This window comes from Rissa tridactyla, chromosome 1, assembly GCF_028500815.1.
Source record: "Rissa tridactyla isolate bRisTri1 chromosome 1, bRisTri1.patW.cur.20221130, whole genome shotgun sequence".
In the NCBI taxonomy this organism is placed as follows: Eukaryota; Metazoa; Chordata; class Aves; order Charadriiformes; family Laridae; genus Rissa; species Rissa tridactyla.
Genome location: NC_071466.1, coordinates 130,206,565 through 130,224,830, shown reverse-complemented (window position 1 = coordinate 130,224,830; position 18,266 = coordinate 130,206,565). Strand labels below are relative to the sequence as shown.

Genomic DNA, 18,266 nt, shown 5'->3' with positions numbered 1-18,266 from the left:
GCGCCCTCGGTGGCAGGCGGGACCAGGCCCCAGCACCGCCCCGGCAGCGGGAGGGCTCGGTGGAAGGAGGGAGATGGCGGCGCAGCTGTTGCTTCTGCTCCTGTCGCTGCTGCTGCCGGCAGCCACCTTCTACCTGTGCTGCGTGCGGCGGCACACCGGTAGCGCGGGGGCCGTGCTGCGCCGCCGGCAGCCGGGACGGGCCGAAGAGCGGGGCCGCTGGCTGCCGCGGGACACTGTGAGCGCCGGGAAGGGAGCCGGGAGGGCGGCCGGAGGGGTGGCGGGAGGAAGGAAGGGAAGGGAGGGGAGGGAGCGGGGTCCGGCCCTTACCTGTCGCCTCCTCTCCGCAGTGGGCACCGCGGCTGTGCGGCTCCGGACTGCGCCTCTTCGTCCATGTGGCCAACACGGTGAGTCGGGGCGAGGGGGACGGGTGGCCGCCCCGGGGCCAGTAGCGGGGCTGCCTGGTAAACAAGGCAGTAAAACCCGGGGTTGCTGGGGGAAACCGGCCAGGGCTGCCGGGGGTTTCGGAGGGAGGAGGCGGGGGGGGAGTGTCTCGGTGGGAAGGTAAAAGCCCCGTTTGTAGGGAAATTGTAGGGAGATGGGGGCGTTCTGTGGGGCTTCGGGTACACCCTGCCCCCCAGGTGGGATGCCGGAGAGCTGGCCTCTGGGTGAGGGTGTCGTGAGGGCCCAAAGCCGACATCAGGCTCAGAATACAGCTGCCACCAGCTTTCCTTGGAGGTGAAGGGGTTCGGGTCCTTCAGCCCTCTGAGCGGCGTTGTCAGGGAAGGCGCCGAAGGCAGCTTTACCCCTCAAGCTCTTCCTCGGGTGGGCTTTGGCACTGAAGGCAGCAGTGTCCCCCCAGAGCTCTTCCTTGGTTGTCTTTGGTGCTGAAGGCAGCCATTGTACCAGAGCTCTTCCTGGGGTGGCCTTTGGCGCTGAAGGCAGCTGTCCCCCTTTGGCTCCTCCTCGAGTCGTCTTTGGTATTGAAGGCAGCTGTCCCACCAGTGCTCTTCCTCGGGTGGTCTTTGCACTACCTTTGAGCCTGTGGGTTGATTCCCACCAAGGCCGGTGTGGAGGAGGCGTGACCGCCCTATGGCAGGGTGCTGGGAAGAGAAAAGCCCACGTCCCCTTGGCAGTGAGCACCTTGCGGCATCGTCCGCCTGAAAGCAGGTGGATTTTGCTGCTGCTGCTGGGCCTTTCCTTTTGAGCCGGTGTCAAGGTTAGGCATGAAGGTCTTATTCCAGCAGTGTGACCTGTTACAGAGCTTGGTGGCTGGTGGGGCCTGGAGTGAAAGCTAGTATTGGGTTTATTCATGAAAATACCTTGCAAGTGGCTTTCTTCCAGAATACCTCTTTATCCCTTGCTTTGTGTCTGCTTCTGGTGCATGACCCTGGGCTTGTTTCCTTTCCTGACATCCCCCTTGAAGGGGGGATGCAAGATTCTCAATCTCTTAGAGAATTGTGCTGGTTTAGATGAGATGTAGATTAGGAAAAAAAAAGAGACTGCAATTCTTATGTAATGTATGAGGCAACATATCAGTTCATGGATCTAGGAGCGTGAGCCTTGCTTCAGACCTGTACTGTGTTTGCACATTTCTTAACAGATTTTTGAAGTCCATTGTTGAGCTATTACGACAGGCTAGAATCAAGGCCGGTCTCTTTGGGGCCACTGGTATTGCTACACTGGGAACCAAGGTATTCAAAGAGTGTTTTCAGCTGCCTGCTACCATGGAGTCTCTAAATTTCTTGTGCTTTTCCAAGTTGACTTGGTTTACTGTAGGAGCTGGTTGAGTAACAGGAAAGATCCTAACAGGGGGAGAAACAAACTAATAGGCTTCTACTTTCTCCAATGTTTGCGTAATCTGTGGAACATGAAGAAAGGAACGTGTGGGAGCTATATAGATGCTTCTTAACAGTGTTGCAGCCTGCAGCTGCAGGCTTTCCAGACCGAGTCAGGGAAGGACAAAGGCAGGAGAGCCAAAGTATACACTCTTTATAGTTATATAAATATGAGACGTGGAGGGAAAGCATTTCAGGCCAGTTTTGTGGCCTGAAATAGAAGGATTTGTGCTATTTTTTTACTACATAGCATTGCATGCTCTCTAGGGTGGGACTGCAGCAATTGTGAGCACATTCAGCATTCCTTGTCTAGTGAGGAAGGTGTTCAGGTCAAAGTTACTGCAAACCAATGTTTCTGCTTACTTTCTTCTAGGCTTTTGGACAGATCTGCTTACTGCCATTCTTAATAAGGTAAGAGTGGGGAGTTTTCTCCCCCTCCAAGTTTCTTTTTTTTTTTTTTTTAAGATGCTCACATTGCATACCACTTACAGGCTATCTGAAATGACCTTTTCTAAGAGGGAAGCTGCATAACGTGATTGGAGAATGAGCAAGACTGTGTCGTAGATGTTGTTTACTGGATTATTTTTTAAACTACTCTAGTTTGAGTGGGTCTCCGTCAGAAGAAATTAGCCTTTTTTTCACGCTCAGGCAGGTGCATAGAAACCGGATTCTCCAGCTCGCCTCTTTGCCTTTCTTTCAAAGCTGTGCAAAGGATGAGCGAATGTCCTGTGTTTATCACTGATAGTGGTAAAAGAATAGTAGTAGTGGGGAAATGAGGCCAGACATGAAGTTCAGAGGTTTTAGTATGTTCTTTTTAAAGATATTCACTATTTTAGGTCAGCCTTTGCTCTTTCTCTCTCACTTATGTTTTTGTTTAGAAACTGTGCTTTCAAGTGTACGTGGCACTAAGAGCCACTCAGGCAAGAGGTCTCAGGAACCTTGGGCTCACGCTTGGCTCACATAGTTTGCCCATGATTTAATGGGTTGTCTGTGCAGGACACTGAAAAATGTATTAAGCATGATTGGTACCCCTGAACTTTTACTTGGGGCATGGACTTTTTGAGTGAATCAAACCCAGACAAATGTCACTGCTGTTATACAGCAGATCACTCCTTGACATCTATGACAGGGTCTCGATTTCCTGGCTTTACATGTTCCAAGCCCTGGACTTGTGCTGCAATCCCTGTTGTATTTGGTTGCAAACGAACAATGTTGAATGAACAAACTATGGTCATGGAAAAGTCTGAGGAGGTGCTTGTCTTAACAGGATTAGTGCTTGAATGTGGGTTTACACTACTTTCTCCTTTTCTTTTCCTCTCCGTTTTCTGTCTTTATTGGTCTGTAGGTGATATGTCTAATTAAAATGAATCGAAAACTTTCACCATTTCTTTCCCAGCTTGGGTTTACGGAGGCTGGCTGGCCCTATGTCAAGAGGTAGGAGGCTTTGTTAAGCAAGCAGAGTAGATTTGATCCTGCCTTTAGGAAAGGTGTGAGAGATTATCTTGTCACTGTTGCAAATCCCTGCTGTGAGAGCAGACTGCTAAGACAAAATGTTCTTGCATAAGGTTTCCTCTGAAGAGTGAAAGATTAGTCATGGTAGAGCTTGCAAGCTCTAGCAGTGACTTTCTCTTTCAGGCTGAACAACTTCTCACTCATGCGTTCACTTGACATTCACGAAGATCCCACGTTTATCCCGGAGGTTGCTGCAGAGGTTACAGAAGACAAGTCTGAGGCTAAAAGCACTTCGGATATTATCGAGCAGCTGATAGATGCAAGGTCAGTATGTGATGTGTAAGAGTGGAGTGGAAGAACACTCATGTTGGCACTATTACATGTTAGTAGCAAACTGTCGTTGTCAGTAATCTCGATTAAAATCTTTTTCCACACCCAGATACTTTACAAAACAAATAGTGCTGTCAGTCATCTTTCCTTTTGTAGCTTATAAATCACCGATAGTTACAAGCAATATGAAGTTTCTGCAAACTTCAGGAAGTCTGCTTATTGGGGAGAGACCAAATTCAGCCCTTGCCAGGGTTCTGGTTGCACTATTAGCGCAGATACACTTAGTGGTTGGCTAGTCAGCGCATACATCCGTTTAAGTGAGTTTGCAGGTGTGCTGTTTCTTGCCTGCAAGGAATCTCAAAGAGAACACAGGGGTTGCTTGGGGGAGAGAAGGAACACAGGTTATAAAGAAAACGATCCACAAGAAATTAGGCTTTGTTAGTTATGTTGCTTGGATAAAAATCTGTTCAGCTTCTTGATTGCAGCCTGTACTTGATTAAATCCCGCCAGATTCCAGGCAAAATGTTACTCAGGCTCACGTGTCTTGTTGAGGTCTGACGCTGAGGTGGGAGCAGCTGGGCTGCTATGAATGCTGTCCCCATCTGGTTTTGGTTCTTAGTTGTGGGCCTATCCGGTAGTTACTGAAAATGTCTATGAGCTGCACTTCAGCATCTCACGGAGTGGGTTCTCTGTGTGTATCTCAGCTTTTAACAGGACTAAACTTGCTCCCTGCTCGAGTTCTTAAGCTAGAGCAAGGAAAAACTTTTGTCCCCTTCACTTTAGAGGGAGGGATGTACTTCCTACAGGCATTGGTCGGGGCGAGTGCAGCCTTCTGGTTCTTGTGTCCCCAGCTTCGCCAGTGATATATAGAGTATTACAGAGCAGGTTACTGGAACCTTACCTCTTCCCTGCATAGCACATTATGGTGCCATACGCTGTCCTATTCCAGGATATGGCTTCTGGTTTGGGTGGTGATATGGAGACATCGCAGGAATAGTAATTGTAGCTAGCTCTTCAGATGACCTTATGTTCATCCTGTTATGATGAGAAATGGTCTGTTTCTTATGTACTAGAGACACTGACTTAGTTTTTAAGCAGTTTGCTGATGTGAATCATTGTGTGTGCTGCATCTCTTCCCGCTCCTGCACCACACGCTGTGTGTGCTGCTGGCTGTCTGGATTGAACTTGGGACAGAGATCCTGGGAGTAGGTTTACCTGTAGTATATTCTAGTAGGTTTACTTATAGTATATTCTAGCTATTCTGTAATGCTCCAGTGGTGAGTAGCAAATGTAAACCTGGAACAAATTTTGAACAGTTTAGTGACTGCTGTACTGCAGTAGAAATACAAAGCAACTATAACGTGTCAGCAATACTGATCCCTTATTTCTGTGGCACCCTGAGTACAGCTGGTGTCATGCCTGTGTGCAAGGAGTCTGACAGAGTGTGAGCTGAAATGCGTAAGCTAGCAGTCCCAACGGTGACCAACAAGTTTACTGTGAACGAGTGATACCCAACCTGCATTGGACTGTGATACTGAAGTCTGCAGGTCTAAACAGAGGTGGCTTTGATGGTTCACAGTTGCCCCTTTAATCCTTTCTTTGCAGGTCTGATTCTGCTAGCAATGGGTTTAGCTTCAAAGGGATCAAAGACTACCTGGACTGCTACCGGTAGGTGAAATTATGGTCTGGAAACAACCTGTCTCACATGTTCCGCTGCTGCGGGCTGTTACTGTTCCACAAGCTCTCAGGCATCTCTTTCTTAGGATTGTCCTTGAGGTACAACTCTTTAGCATCACCCTCTGCAATCCTTTCCCTCTAATAGAATAATGAAGGAAAGCCAACTGGGAGAGCTGGCACAACTTTTGCAAGCCCTGCAAGGGTATTTAAATGTTATTTTCCTTGGCTTATTGTCAGTCTTCTCTGGGAGAGATTTCTACATACCTTGTTTGCCCAAACACATGAGTGAGAAGGAGAGGAAGGTTCATCTGGATGATCCGAATTGCACATATTGTGGGTCTCTGAAGAATCCTTTGGTTCCCCATCTGCTTGTGCTCCTGTGAGCAGTTTGACTGCTTTCGCCCAGTAAACATGTCCAGCTGGGGAAGAGCTGAAAGCACGTCCCTGACTCTGAGGTTCTGTGAGCTGTTGGCTGCTTGGTAACTCCTGGTTGCCTCTGGGACATATGTCAGATGTGGAGCACTTGGATAAATCCTGTTGCACTCCTGACACTTGTTCCTGAAGTGCCACCTCTGCCAGTAGGCTGCGGCCTTGGAGCAAAAGGCTGACACTGCAGTCTGCTGTTGCAGGTGAGGCTTTCGTGTTAGCCAGAAATAGATATGTTTGTGGTATAATGTAGCCTTTTGCCAGGAGGGAGGGAAGGCCTGTTAAAGGTGGGTTATGACAGTAATGCTGTGAGCCCCATCTCTGTAATGGGAAGCCTGTATAAAGGGGGCTGTCCTCTTGGTCTTAGCTCATGATATGGGAAGTTTCACAGCCTCAGGGTTTCAGAAGCTTGAGGGCTCTCTGTAAAGCTGACACCTGCCCTTCCCTGTTTATCTGGTGGTTCGGGAATATCTGGGTAAGTCTCCTAGCTCCTGCCCCTACTCTGAGGGTCGGGGGCATGCTGTGTAGGCAAACTCTCGCCTTAACGAAGGGAGTCTTCTGTCTTGATGGTGTCAACTGTGTTGAAATCATTACCACACACAGATGCTTACCTAGTTCTTGCTTACAGCTGTGACAGCTGCCATCTTGCTACATGAGAGACAAACCCGGTGTGTGGGTGTGGTGTGGGCGTCTTGTAACAAGGTCCCAACTTCTCCTGTCCTGTAGGAGTGGGAAGCTGACGCCATCTCAGGTAGCAAAGAACATCATTGCTGTGCTGGAGGACTGCGACAAATCCACGCCTCCACTCAGAGCGATAGTGCAATGGGACCAGGAGCAAATAATGCTGGTAATGTCTGCCGCTGGTAGGAGAGGGGCCCCTGCCACCCCAAGAACAGTAGCATCTATTAGAAGGAGCAGAGGCTCTTCTACTGATGTATTGCACAGAAAAATATGTACATTTTTCCTCCCTCCTTGTGTAGAGGACTACAAACAAGTTTGCTTTCCTTTCTGCAAAGAGAGGTAGCATTAAAGCAATCTGTTTCCTGCTGGATGACTATGTTTAAAACGGGACTTCTGTGCTTATGTGGCATTCATTAGCGTAGATGCTTCCAACCAGTAGTTTCCCATCAGCATATGGTGGAAGAAGAAAGAAACTTTTGTAGTTTGGCTCAGTAGAAGTCTGAGAAAACCATTTTTGGTATCTGTTCTGATACTGGTACTGACCTTCAGCTCGACTAAATATGTATAACATATACTTTTTTTTCTTTCTCTGTGCAGATGGCTGAGGCCTCCACTGTTCGTTACAGGAAGAAATGTACCCTGTCTTATCTGGATGGCATCCCAGTGTGTCTGAAAGAAGAGTTCAAAGTGGTGAGTTTCTTTCTGTAGCTGTCAGTTCATGCTGCAGGTGGTCAACCTGGACAACTCACTGCAACAAGGTTTTAAGGCCAACTCCTCAGCAGAAGCCTGAGAATATGTTTGTAATAAAGGGTAGTATGTGGGTTTATAATGAGTAGGATTAACAAGTTTTGCCAGGTGAAGACAGATCTTGGGTACAGCAGTCGTTCCATATATTGTATTGATCCCTTTAATCCACAGGAAGTAGAGGGTGGGAGTGGGAAACAGTCCCTCTTGGGATGAAATGAGAAAGGATAAAAGCATCTGTAACTGTCTGTATTTCGCAGGCACTGACTGCTCCACTGGCAAAGCATCCCTCTCTCCTTACCTTAAAGGACACACTTGTGTCAGAAATATGCAAGTTACTTTGAAAATTCCCTCTTGCAAGGAGTTTTGCCTGTGGCCTAACAACAGTTACCATTAAACACTCCCAGCAGTGCTACCAAGCTGTCATAAGCTCTGCAGGGAACTACCCATAGGGTGGGAGTCCTGTTTATGTACAGATTCTTATACTGCTGCATCGAAGTGGAGTACATAGCATACCCTGAAAATGAGCCCATCTGGTATTTTGGCATCCATCTAATCCCTGTGCCTTGCTTCAAAGCACTGCAGATCTGAAATGCTGCAGCTCTGTCTGTAGAAAAATGGAAAACGGAGCTCCTGTGTGGTGTGGGGCCAAGGGGACTGTTCTGTAGCCTTTGGGCATAGCGATTATATTGCTACAGGGAGACAGACTTTTTGACCATATACATGTTTCTGTTCCTCCGTATCATGGTATTAAAAGGACTCTGCATGGGAGAAGGACCAAATATCGAAGGGTTAAATGTTCCACCTAACAGAAACCAAAACAGGACAAGTCGAAAAGTGAAGCTTCCTAGCCCTTACTTACCCCTGTGGGTCCTAATATCTGCGGTCTGTTGTACACTTGAAGTGTGGATGTGAAGCACGCACATGTGCCTGCTTATCTTGCCATTACTTTAGGATGAATACTAAGGTGTCTTCTTGCCTAAGGTACCTTACCATCACCGAGTGGGAACAGTGTATCTTGGGACAGAGCCCGCAACAGAAGATGCTACTGTGGCCAAGAAGCTGCGAGAGGCTGGGGCTATCATTATTGGGGTCTCGAACATGCATGAACTAGGGACTGGAACAACTGGATGCAACCCTAATAGGTAAAAATCCCTTTCCCCTCTCTTCCTCTGGGTCTAGAAAGACCTAAAAGTATGTCCAGAACCGACAGGGAAGGGTACAAAAATAGGGCAAGCATGTGAGAATAAAACTGATGGAAGCACCCTGGGCAGGGAGAACCCTGGGGGTATGAAAATACAGCATTGTAGATTTGAGGGTCAGTGTAGCTGTGGAAGCCTGAAGATGGTGCCTGAAACCGAAGGAGGGAGAGGATCCAAGTGGCGTCTGTTGAGTAAGGAACTTGATTTGCCAGGCCTTAAAGACCTGGAGGTGTGAATGTTTACAGGATGAGTGGTAGACAAACACAGTGACAGAAAACAAATAAATAGTAATCTAATGCTCAGTCACAGTAATGGCTGAAGGCCCAGAACAGTGAGAAAAGGTACAGTCATTTCAGGAGAACATAATGTTTTTATTTCCTAGCTAAAACAGCTTCACTGAAATTTGCTTTACTGTTGTGAATTTTCCAGCTATAGCCAAGCTGAGAACTGCTGTTCCAGAGCGGCAGTCCTCACAGCCTTGATGAGCCACGTGTAGAGCCATACTCATGCGTGTGCAGCTGGATGGAACTGGGGCTTCCCCTCAGCTGCAACAACGTGCCAGGGCATTTCCTCACTGTGTGAGGTCGGCTGGATACCCATTTGCCTGGCAGGTCTCTTTGGTGTCTGGGGACTGTGGTCAGACTGGAGACTTTGGGAGCTGCTGCTCTGGGATGAAGGGCAGAGCTGAGGATGCTGACTTGCTTGTCTGTAAGAATTGCTGGCCACCAACTGCTCCACCTCTTGGAATTGCGTAATGCACTGTGGCATGCAGCAATGGCACAGTGCCGTTGCAGACAGAAGAGCTGGAGCGGCATCCTTTCTCTTGCTTTGAGTCTGTCTCCTTTGGGTAGGCTGCTTCTCGTAACAAGCAATTGGACTCTGAGGCAGAAGTCTCTTTGGCATCTTGTTTTCTGGGGACGTAGCACTATCTGGGGTAAAATGGTATCTCTTTACTAAGAGATTGGAATCCCTGAGCTGTGTTTCTGGATCTTTTCCTGCCCTGTAATGAACGCGGTCCTTCCCAGGAAAAGATTCAACACTATTTGTCTGCCTCAGGTACCACAAGATCCCTAGGAATCCCTACAAGCCAAACCACTTCACAGGTGGGAGCTCCAGTGGGTCAGCAGCAGCTGTAGCAGCAGGTAGGTGGTCCTAAATGGAGTTCGGGGGTGGTGGGAGGAAGGTCCTGAGCCAAAGTATCTCGGACATTCAGTTTTTATGAGGGGGTTTAGAAGCTGGAGGGAACTCCTAGCTGAACAGAGAGCTCTGTGTGCTGTCTTCACTACAGCTGCTGGTAGAATGGACAGGGCAATGATGTCTCTCTGATCACAGGCCAATGTGTGGGGCTTTTTTCGGTTTTGTTTTTTTTTTTTTGCAGGTCTCTGCCCAGTGGCTATTGGCACAGATGGAGGCGGCTCCGTGAGGATTCCTGCTTCGTTCTGTGGTGTGGTCGGGCTGAAAGGTAGAGCCCTTTAATCGTGGAGGTGGTGTGTGTCTTGTTTGGCGTATCAGATAGAATGCCACAAACAAGTCGGGTACAGTCCATTAATTCCTTTCAAGCAAAACTTGACCAAGAAACTCTGGAGTATAACACCTTGAGAGTCATGTGGGTTGGATCGGCAGAGTGGAAGTATTCTCAGTACTGGCTATTGAACAGATGTTCAAAAAAACCTGACTTATTTGAGCCAAATGCTAAATAAAACATGCTTGCTGCTATTCTTTCTACTCGCTCGTCCCTCTTCAATCTTCCTTCTCTGCTGGGAGGTGTTCCCAACATAGCTGCATATCTGTAGTGAGCTGGTGAAAAGCATCTCCACCCACAATGGTTTTGTGTCTCCATTGTGGTCTCCAGCCACAATGGTTTGCCATCACCCCAATTATACGGAGAGGCTGATGCTGCTCAGATTTGTGTCTGGTAAGTTAAACCTGGTAATAGGCTTATATGAAACCAGGATGTAGCCATTCCTTCTCACCTGAGTGTTACAAGAAGTAGCAATGCAGTTTTTGTAGTAAGAATTAATGTAATCAAGAGGAATGTGCAGAGGACATAAGAAATGCACAGGACAGTGTCCACAGCATGGAAAGTAGCAAGGCAGGATTGGCACTTGGAAGAGATGCTGGCTTTTTGGAATGGTTTACCATTCTGAAGGATCTCAGCTGCTTCATCTCAGACCAGACACTCAGCCATTACTCTGTTTTTGCATCCTTCACATGTGATCAACTTGATTAATCTTGATTGATCTGAGGAAAATAATGATGACTATGACAAAAATGTAACTGGTCAGAAAGGCAATGTGAGTACTTGCAGAAGGGAAAACAGTTTCGCTATTTGTTGAATGTATCTGTTTCACCGAGACGGATCATGGTCAGCAGAACAGGGTATTGAAAGATGAGTGACTGGGCTCTGAAATGGCAGACATAGAAGTGACTGGCAGGGGTGTGTTGCTTACCCACTGGGTAGACAAGAGCCATCTAGGTCAGATCTTATTACCAACTGATGGTATCTAGCTAACTTCACATTTCTTTTTCTCTAGGTACATTTGGGCGCATCAGTTCTCATGGCAGCTTGCCGCTCTCCTACTCCACTGTCAGTGTAGGTAAGAGGACACGTGCACCACCTCAGGGACCTTGCTGTGTGGTGTTCTCACAAGGAAGGCAATGCCTACAAAAGACCTTGGGAGGAAGGTACTATTTACCCCTTGTCACATTTTTATCACTGATCTCTCTTTTACAGGCCCTATCTGTACCTCGGTGGCAGATGCAGCCATTGTTTACAGTATCCTTGCTGAGCCGGATCCGCTCTATCCATATGGTAGGTGAGCCCTCTTCCTTCCTGAGCCCAGGTGCTCTGTCTCCCTCAAGGCATCCAAGATAAAATGAGGAACTCTTGTTTGTTCCCTGCAGGACTAAAACAGCCCAAAGCAACCCTATCTGATATGTGTGCTCCTGACCTGAAAGGCTTAAAACTGGGAGTGGACTGGACATTTTTTAAGGTGCCTGTTCTATCTCTCTCTTTCTGCTGCTTTGCAAAATGAGATTTTGAAGGAATTCAGTGCATTCACTGTTCTCTTGCCTGTCATCATTAGAACTTCTCATATTTAGTCCTATAATTGGAAGAGAATATAATCTGGGTGAAAACATTGACAGGGATAAATTTTTTCCTAAAGCAGCCTTTTGAGTAAAAGTCTGTTGGAAGCATGAGGAAAGGTAATGACTCTACAGTTGATGGCGGTGTGCTTCCTCATACTGCTGTTTCTGTTAGAAGCAATGCTTCTGAATTGATTACAAAAGGCAGTTAGTTTAAAATCAAATGAGGAAAATTAGCGTATCCATTTCGTGACAATGATGTAGCTGCTGAGTGGTATGTTATCATTCCAATGTAGAAACTGGGCTTGCAAGCTAGTACCGTTTGGTAATTGTAATGCAACCCCTCAAATGTGGTCAGGATTTCTTGCCTGGAGGAAAACAAGGACTCTTTCTGGCCCTGCCCCAGCGAAGAGGAGGAATATCCTCTCCTCTGGAAAAGATGACCTGCAAGCTGTTTTCTTGGAGCAGGTGGCTTAAGGCAATCCTGGAGGGGTGTGTTTCACTACCATTAGGGACAGAAGCAAGGAAAGCTCCATGAGGACCAAAGTCCTTGTGAGCATGCTCACCAAGGACAGGAAGGCAGTGTCCAAAGTCTACTTAGCTCTTTCCTCTTTTTCTCTAGGCATGCGATGCTGAAGTACTATCCATCTGTGAGAAAGGTAAAGAGGAAAAGTCAGTACGTCTTTTATTCTGTCTGAGGTCGTGGTATCATTTGGTGCTCCTCTTATGCATGCATTAAGATCTTGCCTGAAGTCCTTAAAGGCAGATGCTTAAAGAGGTCTGGCTGGACAAACAGCAGTAGCTTTGTATTAGGGAAGCCCTTCTGACTGCTGAGGGTTAAAAAGCTCAGCAGTTGTAGGCTTGTCAGGTTACAATGGAAGAATGCAGTCCAGTGTGCTAAGCCTCTGTCTGTATAAAGACAGATCTGTGCTCAGTAATACTTAGTCTGCAAGCTTTAATGGTAAAAGACTTCTAAGGGAGGGACTTGTTTCACAATATAATGTTCAGTAGGAAAAACAAAGCTAGGTCTTTGTCATGTATCCAGTCCTCTGGTATTTCCATTAAATCAGCCAAACAGTGCCTTTAAGGTGGCTTTGTCAGATTTAAACTAAGCAAAATTGATCCTGGTGAGTACTTGAGGGGGTAGGGGAGAAAGACTCTACGTTGCTTGGTATAGTGGTTGGCCTCCTATGCATTGGAGCTGAGAGAGTTCACAGTATTCAGGCTTTGTTTGCCTGGTTTTCCTTCAGCCTCCTTATTGCCATAGACACTCACGCTTCTACGTGTGTGGAGTTTTCTTAGGAGAGATGTGCCATAAGCCAGTGAAATAGGCAAGCTTGGGTATTTATGAAGAAGTTGGGGTCAAAGAAAGAAAGGAATTCTTTCTAGACTGCAAAAGATTCACTTTTCGCAAAGTCTTGGTGTTCAACCTTGCTAAAGTGCATCAAGATTTAGTGAACATGCACTGTTGACCTGGTCTCCTGAGTATCCCCCAGGTTCCTCTACTATTATGGTTCAGAAGAGGCTTTGAATGAGAATCTCATGATGCTAAATAATCACTTCATGCCGATAGAATACTGGTCACGTCAAGTGCTCTAGAAAGTATTGTCAGTCCACCTTTACCTTTTAGATTAACTGGGGGTGGCTAGAGGAAGGAGATGAACTTGCCTGAAATGTAGTGGGTAATTTAGGAACCTGTCTGCAAGCCCCTACCCCTCCCCTGTTGGAATATCAAGATTTAGTTAGGCTGAAGGCTTTTATCCAGGAGAATCAGCTGCAGCATTCTGCATGCCACAAGATGCACTGAAGATACTTGCTTTGTAATCACCTATGGGGTCTCTAACTTCTCAAGGGGGTGGGGATTCACAGCCCTTCTTGGAAGTCCGGTGAACTCAAGGATGCTGTCTGTGCTTTACCTGTTCTGTACTCAGCTGTGGAGCACCTGCAGAGTTTGGGAGCCAGCGTGGTTGAAGTGTCTCTTCCAGAGATAGAGGAAGTGCGAGTAGCACATGTAATCTGCATTCTCAGTGAGATGCGGGACTTCCTGCAACCTGACTTCAATAAACATTTCCAGGAAATGGTAAGTAGCAGCAGCTCAGATCAGTGGCAGTAGCTGTCCTGGCTGATACAGAACAAGTGTCATGTCAGTGAGAAACCTGAGGCTTTCCTGCCTTTTCTGTGATGAGCCACCAGTTGGATTACTACTAATACAGGAGAGCAGACCTGGAAGAGAAGTCTTGGACTGTCACGTTCAGTTTCTTGCAAGCAGAGCCATGATCAGTGTTTTCTCTTTCAGAATTTAGAAACTCGGGCTAACCTGGCCTTGGCTTCCCAGTTCACAGCTCTGGATTATATTACGGTAAGAAACATACTGTGGTGAAGGCACCTAGTGAAATTCTAAAGGTGGGGTAGAGGATTCTCTTAACCTCCCCATACATGTGGAAAGGTATCACTCAGCTGTACTGCCCTCTGCTGTGAAAGCATGCTGAATGGTGGGGCACAGCAGAGGACATGCCACATGGATTGGTGTCCTGCAAGTGGATTCCAAACTGCAGGAATTGCGTCTTCTTTTGCAAAGGCATAGGCTCTGATGGGCAGAATCTGTCACCATCAAGCATGAGCCTCACGAACCAAGAAGGCCTGGTCAGACAGTAGTCTCTCTGCTTGCAGGCAAATCGACAGAGAACTCGGAGTATGAGATTTTTGCAAGAGATCTTCACCTCTGTGAACTGTATCCTTACACCAGGTATTGGCAGCCTTGGCCAAAGACATGGTCCCCCACAGCTGTGTGGTGCATTTTAAGAACAGTTACTCCATTAACTTTCCCTGCCCAGTTTTAAGAGCATGACTTTTGTGCAAAGGCTTCGCTGTGCCTCAAGCCTTTAGAAGATAATGCAGCCTGGTTAGAAAGACTTATGTGTATTTCTAGATTTGCTGTATATTTATAGACTTACTGCCTATATCCATGACAGTGAGAAACTCCTTCTTGGTACTTGAAACAGGAGCTACAGAGACAGCACATTTACACAGGAAGGACTGGATGTCTACTTATGTATGCAAATGTTCTTGCTCTAAATAGAAACTTACTACTTAATTCATAATTCCTAGTGACTTGATTGTGTTCCAGGGGTGTGAGTTTGCATCACCAATGTATATCAAACTTGTGGCTATAATGAACTGAGCTGTTCCTAGAAGATTGCACACTGCCTGACTCTTCCTTTGCTCTTTAAGCTAGTGCTGGTTGCCCAGAGAGGCTGTGGAATCCCCGTCCCTGGGGATATTCAAAAGCCATTCAGACATGGTTCTGGGTAACCTGCTCTAGGTGACTGTCCTTGAGACAGAAGGTTAAAGCCGACCTCCTGAGGTCCCTTTCAGTCTCAGTCATTCTTGTGATTCTTCCACAGCTGTTGCTTGTACTGCCCCAAGAATCTATGAATCTGACCTCTTGACTGGGAGCAGTGACTTGTCCTTCACAGCTCGATCCATGAGGTAAGAAGAATAAGATGAGCTGCACTAACTGAAATTGCTCAGGCTGTAAAGCAGGAGATAGATCCTAGCTACCTCTCCCCAAAAAAGATGGCTTTGCTGCTGTCCCAAGGCAGGAATGCTGATGACAGCTTTTCCCCCAGGTTTATGCAGCTTGGTAACTTCACTGGGATTCCAGGCCTTGTGGTCCCCATTGGGTATTCTACTGCTGGGCTTCCTATCAGCTTCCAGGTGAGTAGTGCCTCTGTGAATGCTGGGTCACAAAATCCCCTTCTGGCTTTGTCCTGAACCACTATAACCAGGTTCCTGCTGTTCCACACAGCATACTTGAGGAGTTGGCAGGTACTGGTAATAAAGTTTTAACTTGTGGGTGAAAAGACTTGCCTCAGAATAAGTCATTCCTGAATGGCAGAAGGACTCTTCAGGTATCTGGGAGATGGATTTCTCTGTCTCCCTGTCTGCTTGCATCAATACTCACTATTTGTCACTACTCTTTGCTCTCTTTTTTCCTAATTTCTCAGTTCTGTAACTTCTTTAAGTCCTTCTTTGCTCTTCTCACTCTTGAAATGGGTCTCATGTAAATGAAAGGTCCATGTCTTGTAGTTAGAAGTCACACAGCTGCCTTTATCCCAAATGCAGTGATGCAGTACTTACTGGGGTAAAAGGGAAAAGCACGTGTCCTTTTGGTGCTGTTAGAGGGGGGGGAAATGTAGTTATGTTTTGCAGGGCTTTTAAGAGCATCTGTATGTGGTGATGCTACTGTTTTTTTTCCCCTTCTTTCCCTCTCTGTCTCTCTCATCTTCTCCCAGGTCATGGCAAAATGGTGGGATGAAGCTGTTCTTCTGAGGATTGGTCTGAAGCTAGAGCAGTTTCGTTACCAGACCAAAAAACCATCCATTTATTACGACATACTTGCATGACGGAGTGACCAAGATGGGGAATAAGTCTTTTTTTTTTTTTTTTCCCTAGTCTGACCTGATCAAGTGTTAAGAGTGGGCTTGTTCCCAATGCTTATCTGAATGAGGCTTAGCAGCAGGCCCATTTGAGGAATGGGGAGGAAAACTGATGCTGAGCAGACATAATTTCTGCTCCCTGTTTGTTATTGGATGGTCCAGTCTATACTGGGGAGACCCAACTGTGCTAGCTGGTTCCTTGCTGTGTTTTTGCCAACAGGGGAAGCTGCAACTATCTTCTGCAACTTCTTTCCATGTAGGGGTCCTGTGTAAAGATGGAAGACAGTTGCATCAACAGGACTGCATGCGGGCAGTTCATGCTACTGTCCATGGAGAGGTGCAATCCCCACACCTTAAACCTTCTCACAGAACTCCTCCTGCTCCAGGATATAACAAAGGTATTGTTTGGAGAAGGAGAGGCAGCTTCCCTTAAGAAATAATGCCTAGCTCCCTTGGAAGTGAGGAGGATCTTAACACACCTGCAATTAGGTAGCGTGTGTTGTGCCCCCTTACTTAGTCCCTCAGAGCAAAATAGAAAGCGTATAGCTATGGGAGTGTCACTGTGCTTCTGTCCCTTATGCTACAGGGATAGTCAGTCGGTTACATAAAGTATGGGTGTGCTCACTGCGTGAACAGTCCTACCTACCTTCAGCCTTACGTGCAAGGGGAGGAAAAAGCTAAGCGTGAACCCTCATCGACTCTGTGACCCAGAGCCCTGGTTCAGGCTTCCTGTTGCACATCACCATTTCCCAAGCTAAGCCTTGGAGAGCCTCTTTTCTCCCACTGGTTACTTGAGTATAAGCCTGCTATCATTTAGGTGTCCAAATGGAAGAAACTACTTGGTAATGCAGTGAAATATCGCTTAAGGAGTGCTGAGCCAGCTGTTACAAACAGGTGACACTTGTGTGGTACTGAAAGTAGGAAATGCTACTGAGCTACTGCAAGAATGGAAGCTGCGTGCAAGAAAGGTGCTGCACAAAGCCATGTGCAACAAGGAGCCTGATAAGAAGCCAACCCCCTCTTATCCCAAATGTACTTCCTGAAGTAATCTAGGTAGAATTAAGACATGGTTTAATGATGAGGCTATACTACATAAAGCATGACATGGCTCTTAGCCACACTGCTGCGTTTCACTGAAAGGCCCCAGACTGTAAACTCCCAATTACTTATGTCTTGGCAGCAGCACTAGGGCTAGATGAAAGATAAGCAAAGGCCTAGGAGTAACTAAAGCTAAGCATTTGTGTTTGTTTTGGAGTAGCTTGGGGTTAATGCTCAGAGGCATCTCCTGTTGCTTACCTCCTCGGGTATCTTGGGCTGGTGATCAGGCTGCTGGAGAAGCTGTCCTACAGACAGGAGCAGAGAAGATCGCTATATTCTCAATTAGCTTGAAAGGAAAGAAGGAACAGAAAGTAGCTGCAGTTTCTCCCAAACTTAATATGATTTGGGTTATTTTTTTCCCCCATACATCTCTCTTCTTTAACAGAGCTAGCACTTGACTAATAGCTAAAGTTAAGACAGATGGCATCTGCATGGAAGAATAGTGCATTGCCCTCTCCTCCTTAATTACCTGAGTTAAACCATCAACTCCTACCATCACAGCATCCACAGTTAAATTAATTATACAGCTGATATTGTCTTCAATTCCTCTATGTGATACTGCCACAACTATTTTTTCACTAGATTCTAGTATAGTTCAGCTTTATGAAGAACAGTTTAAAAGCAAAGTATTTCCTCTATTATTAATGATAAGTTATTAAACATACCTTAGAGTGAAACACTGCTGAAATGCATTGTGTAGCAATAAGGGAGTTAAGTGTTTGACAAGAATAAATTTCTGCCAGGAACACTGCTGCTTGAAGGACATGGCTGAATATTTCCTCACTTAATTATATTATTCAATGGATTAGAGATGGATGTTTAAAATATTCAATTACCATGCTGCTAGATGAAGCTATTTATTTCAAATCCCTTCCTAAAATGATAATTTCCATATTTAGTTCATTCTCTGGGCTAGGATGAGAAATAGGAGCTAAAGAGTTTGTTTTTTAAAACTAATACTTGCGCCCTGCTAACAGTGGGAAGAAGAACGAACTGAGAGCTTTTACTAACAGTAACTTTGTCTTTCTGCACACTGTTTCCTTCCTTTCCCTAAACTGGTATCACATCAGTGCACATCTCTAGTCCAAGACTTCCCTGGTACTAAGGTTACTAAGATAAACTTGACTCATACTTGTGAAAAGCTCCCGTGTTTCCTTTCTTCCTCTGGCTTTTAGCTTATCCAAGTTCTACAGCAGACCAGTTCCTAATTAACAGCAGTTCTATCCCCACAGTATGCGCCATAGCAAGGCAGTTGTGTGAGCAAAGCAGACACAGTGACCACACACACAATCCTG

General features: G+C 46.4%; 1 protein-coding gene across 1 annotated transcript; it reads left to right on the top strand.

Annotated features, from left to right (window-relative positions):
• The first annotated feature begins 33 nt into the window (after positions 1–33).
• Positions 34–18,112, top strand: LOC128903001 (uncharacterized). The gene is made up of 20 exons (XM_054186874.1): positions 34–235; positions 348–404; positions 2,209–2,246; positions 3,471–3,611; positions 5,223–5,285; positions 6,447–6,567; positions 6,999–7,091; positions 8,130–8,290; positions 9,404–9,489; positions 9,726–9,809; positions 10,882–10,944; positions 11,082–11,159; positions 11,252–11,340; positions 12,057–12,093; positions 13,366–13,514; positions 13,731–13,793; positions 14,105–14,180; positions 14,839–14,923; positions 15,064–15,151; positions 15,730–18,112. The coding sequence occupies exons 1-20, from the start codon at positions 74–76 to the stop codon at positions 15,838–15,840; spliced, it is 1,845 nt and encodes a 614-aa protein (XP_054042849.1). The 5' UTR covers positions 34–73; the 3' UTR covers positions 15,841–18,112.
• The last annotated feature ends 154 nt before the right edge of the window (positions 18,113–18,266 follow it).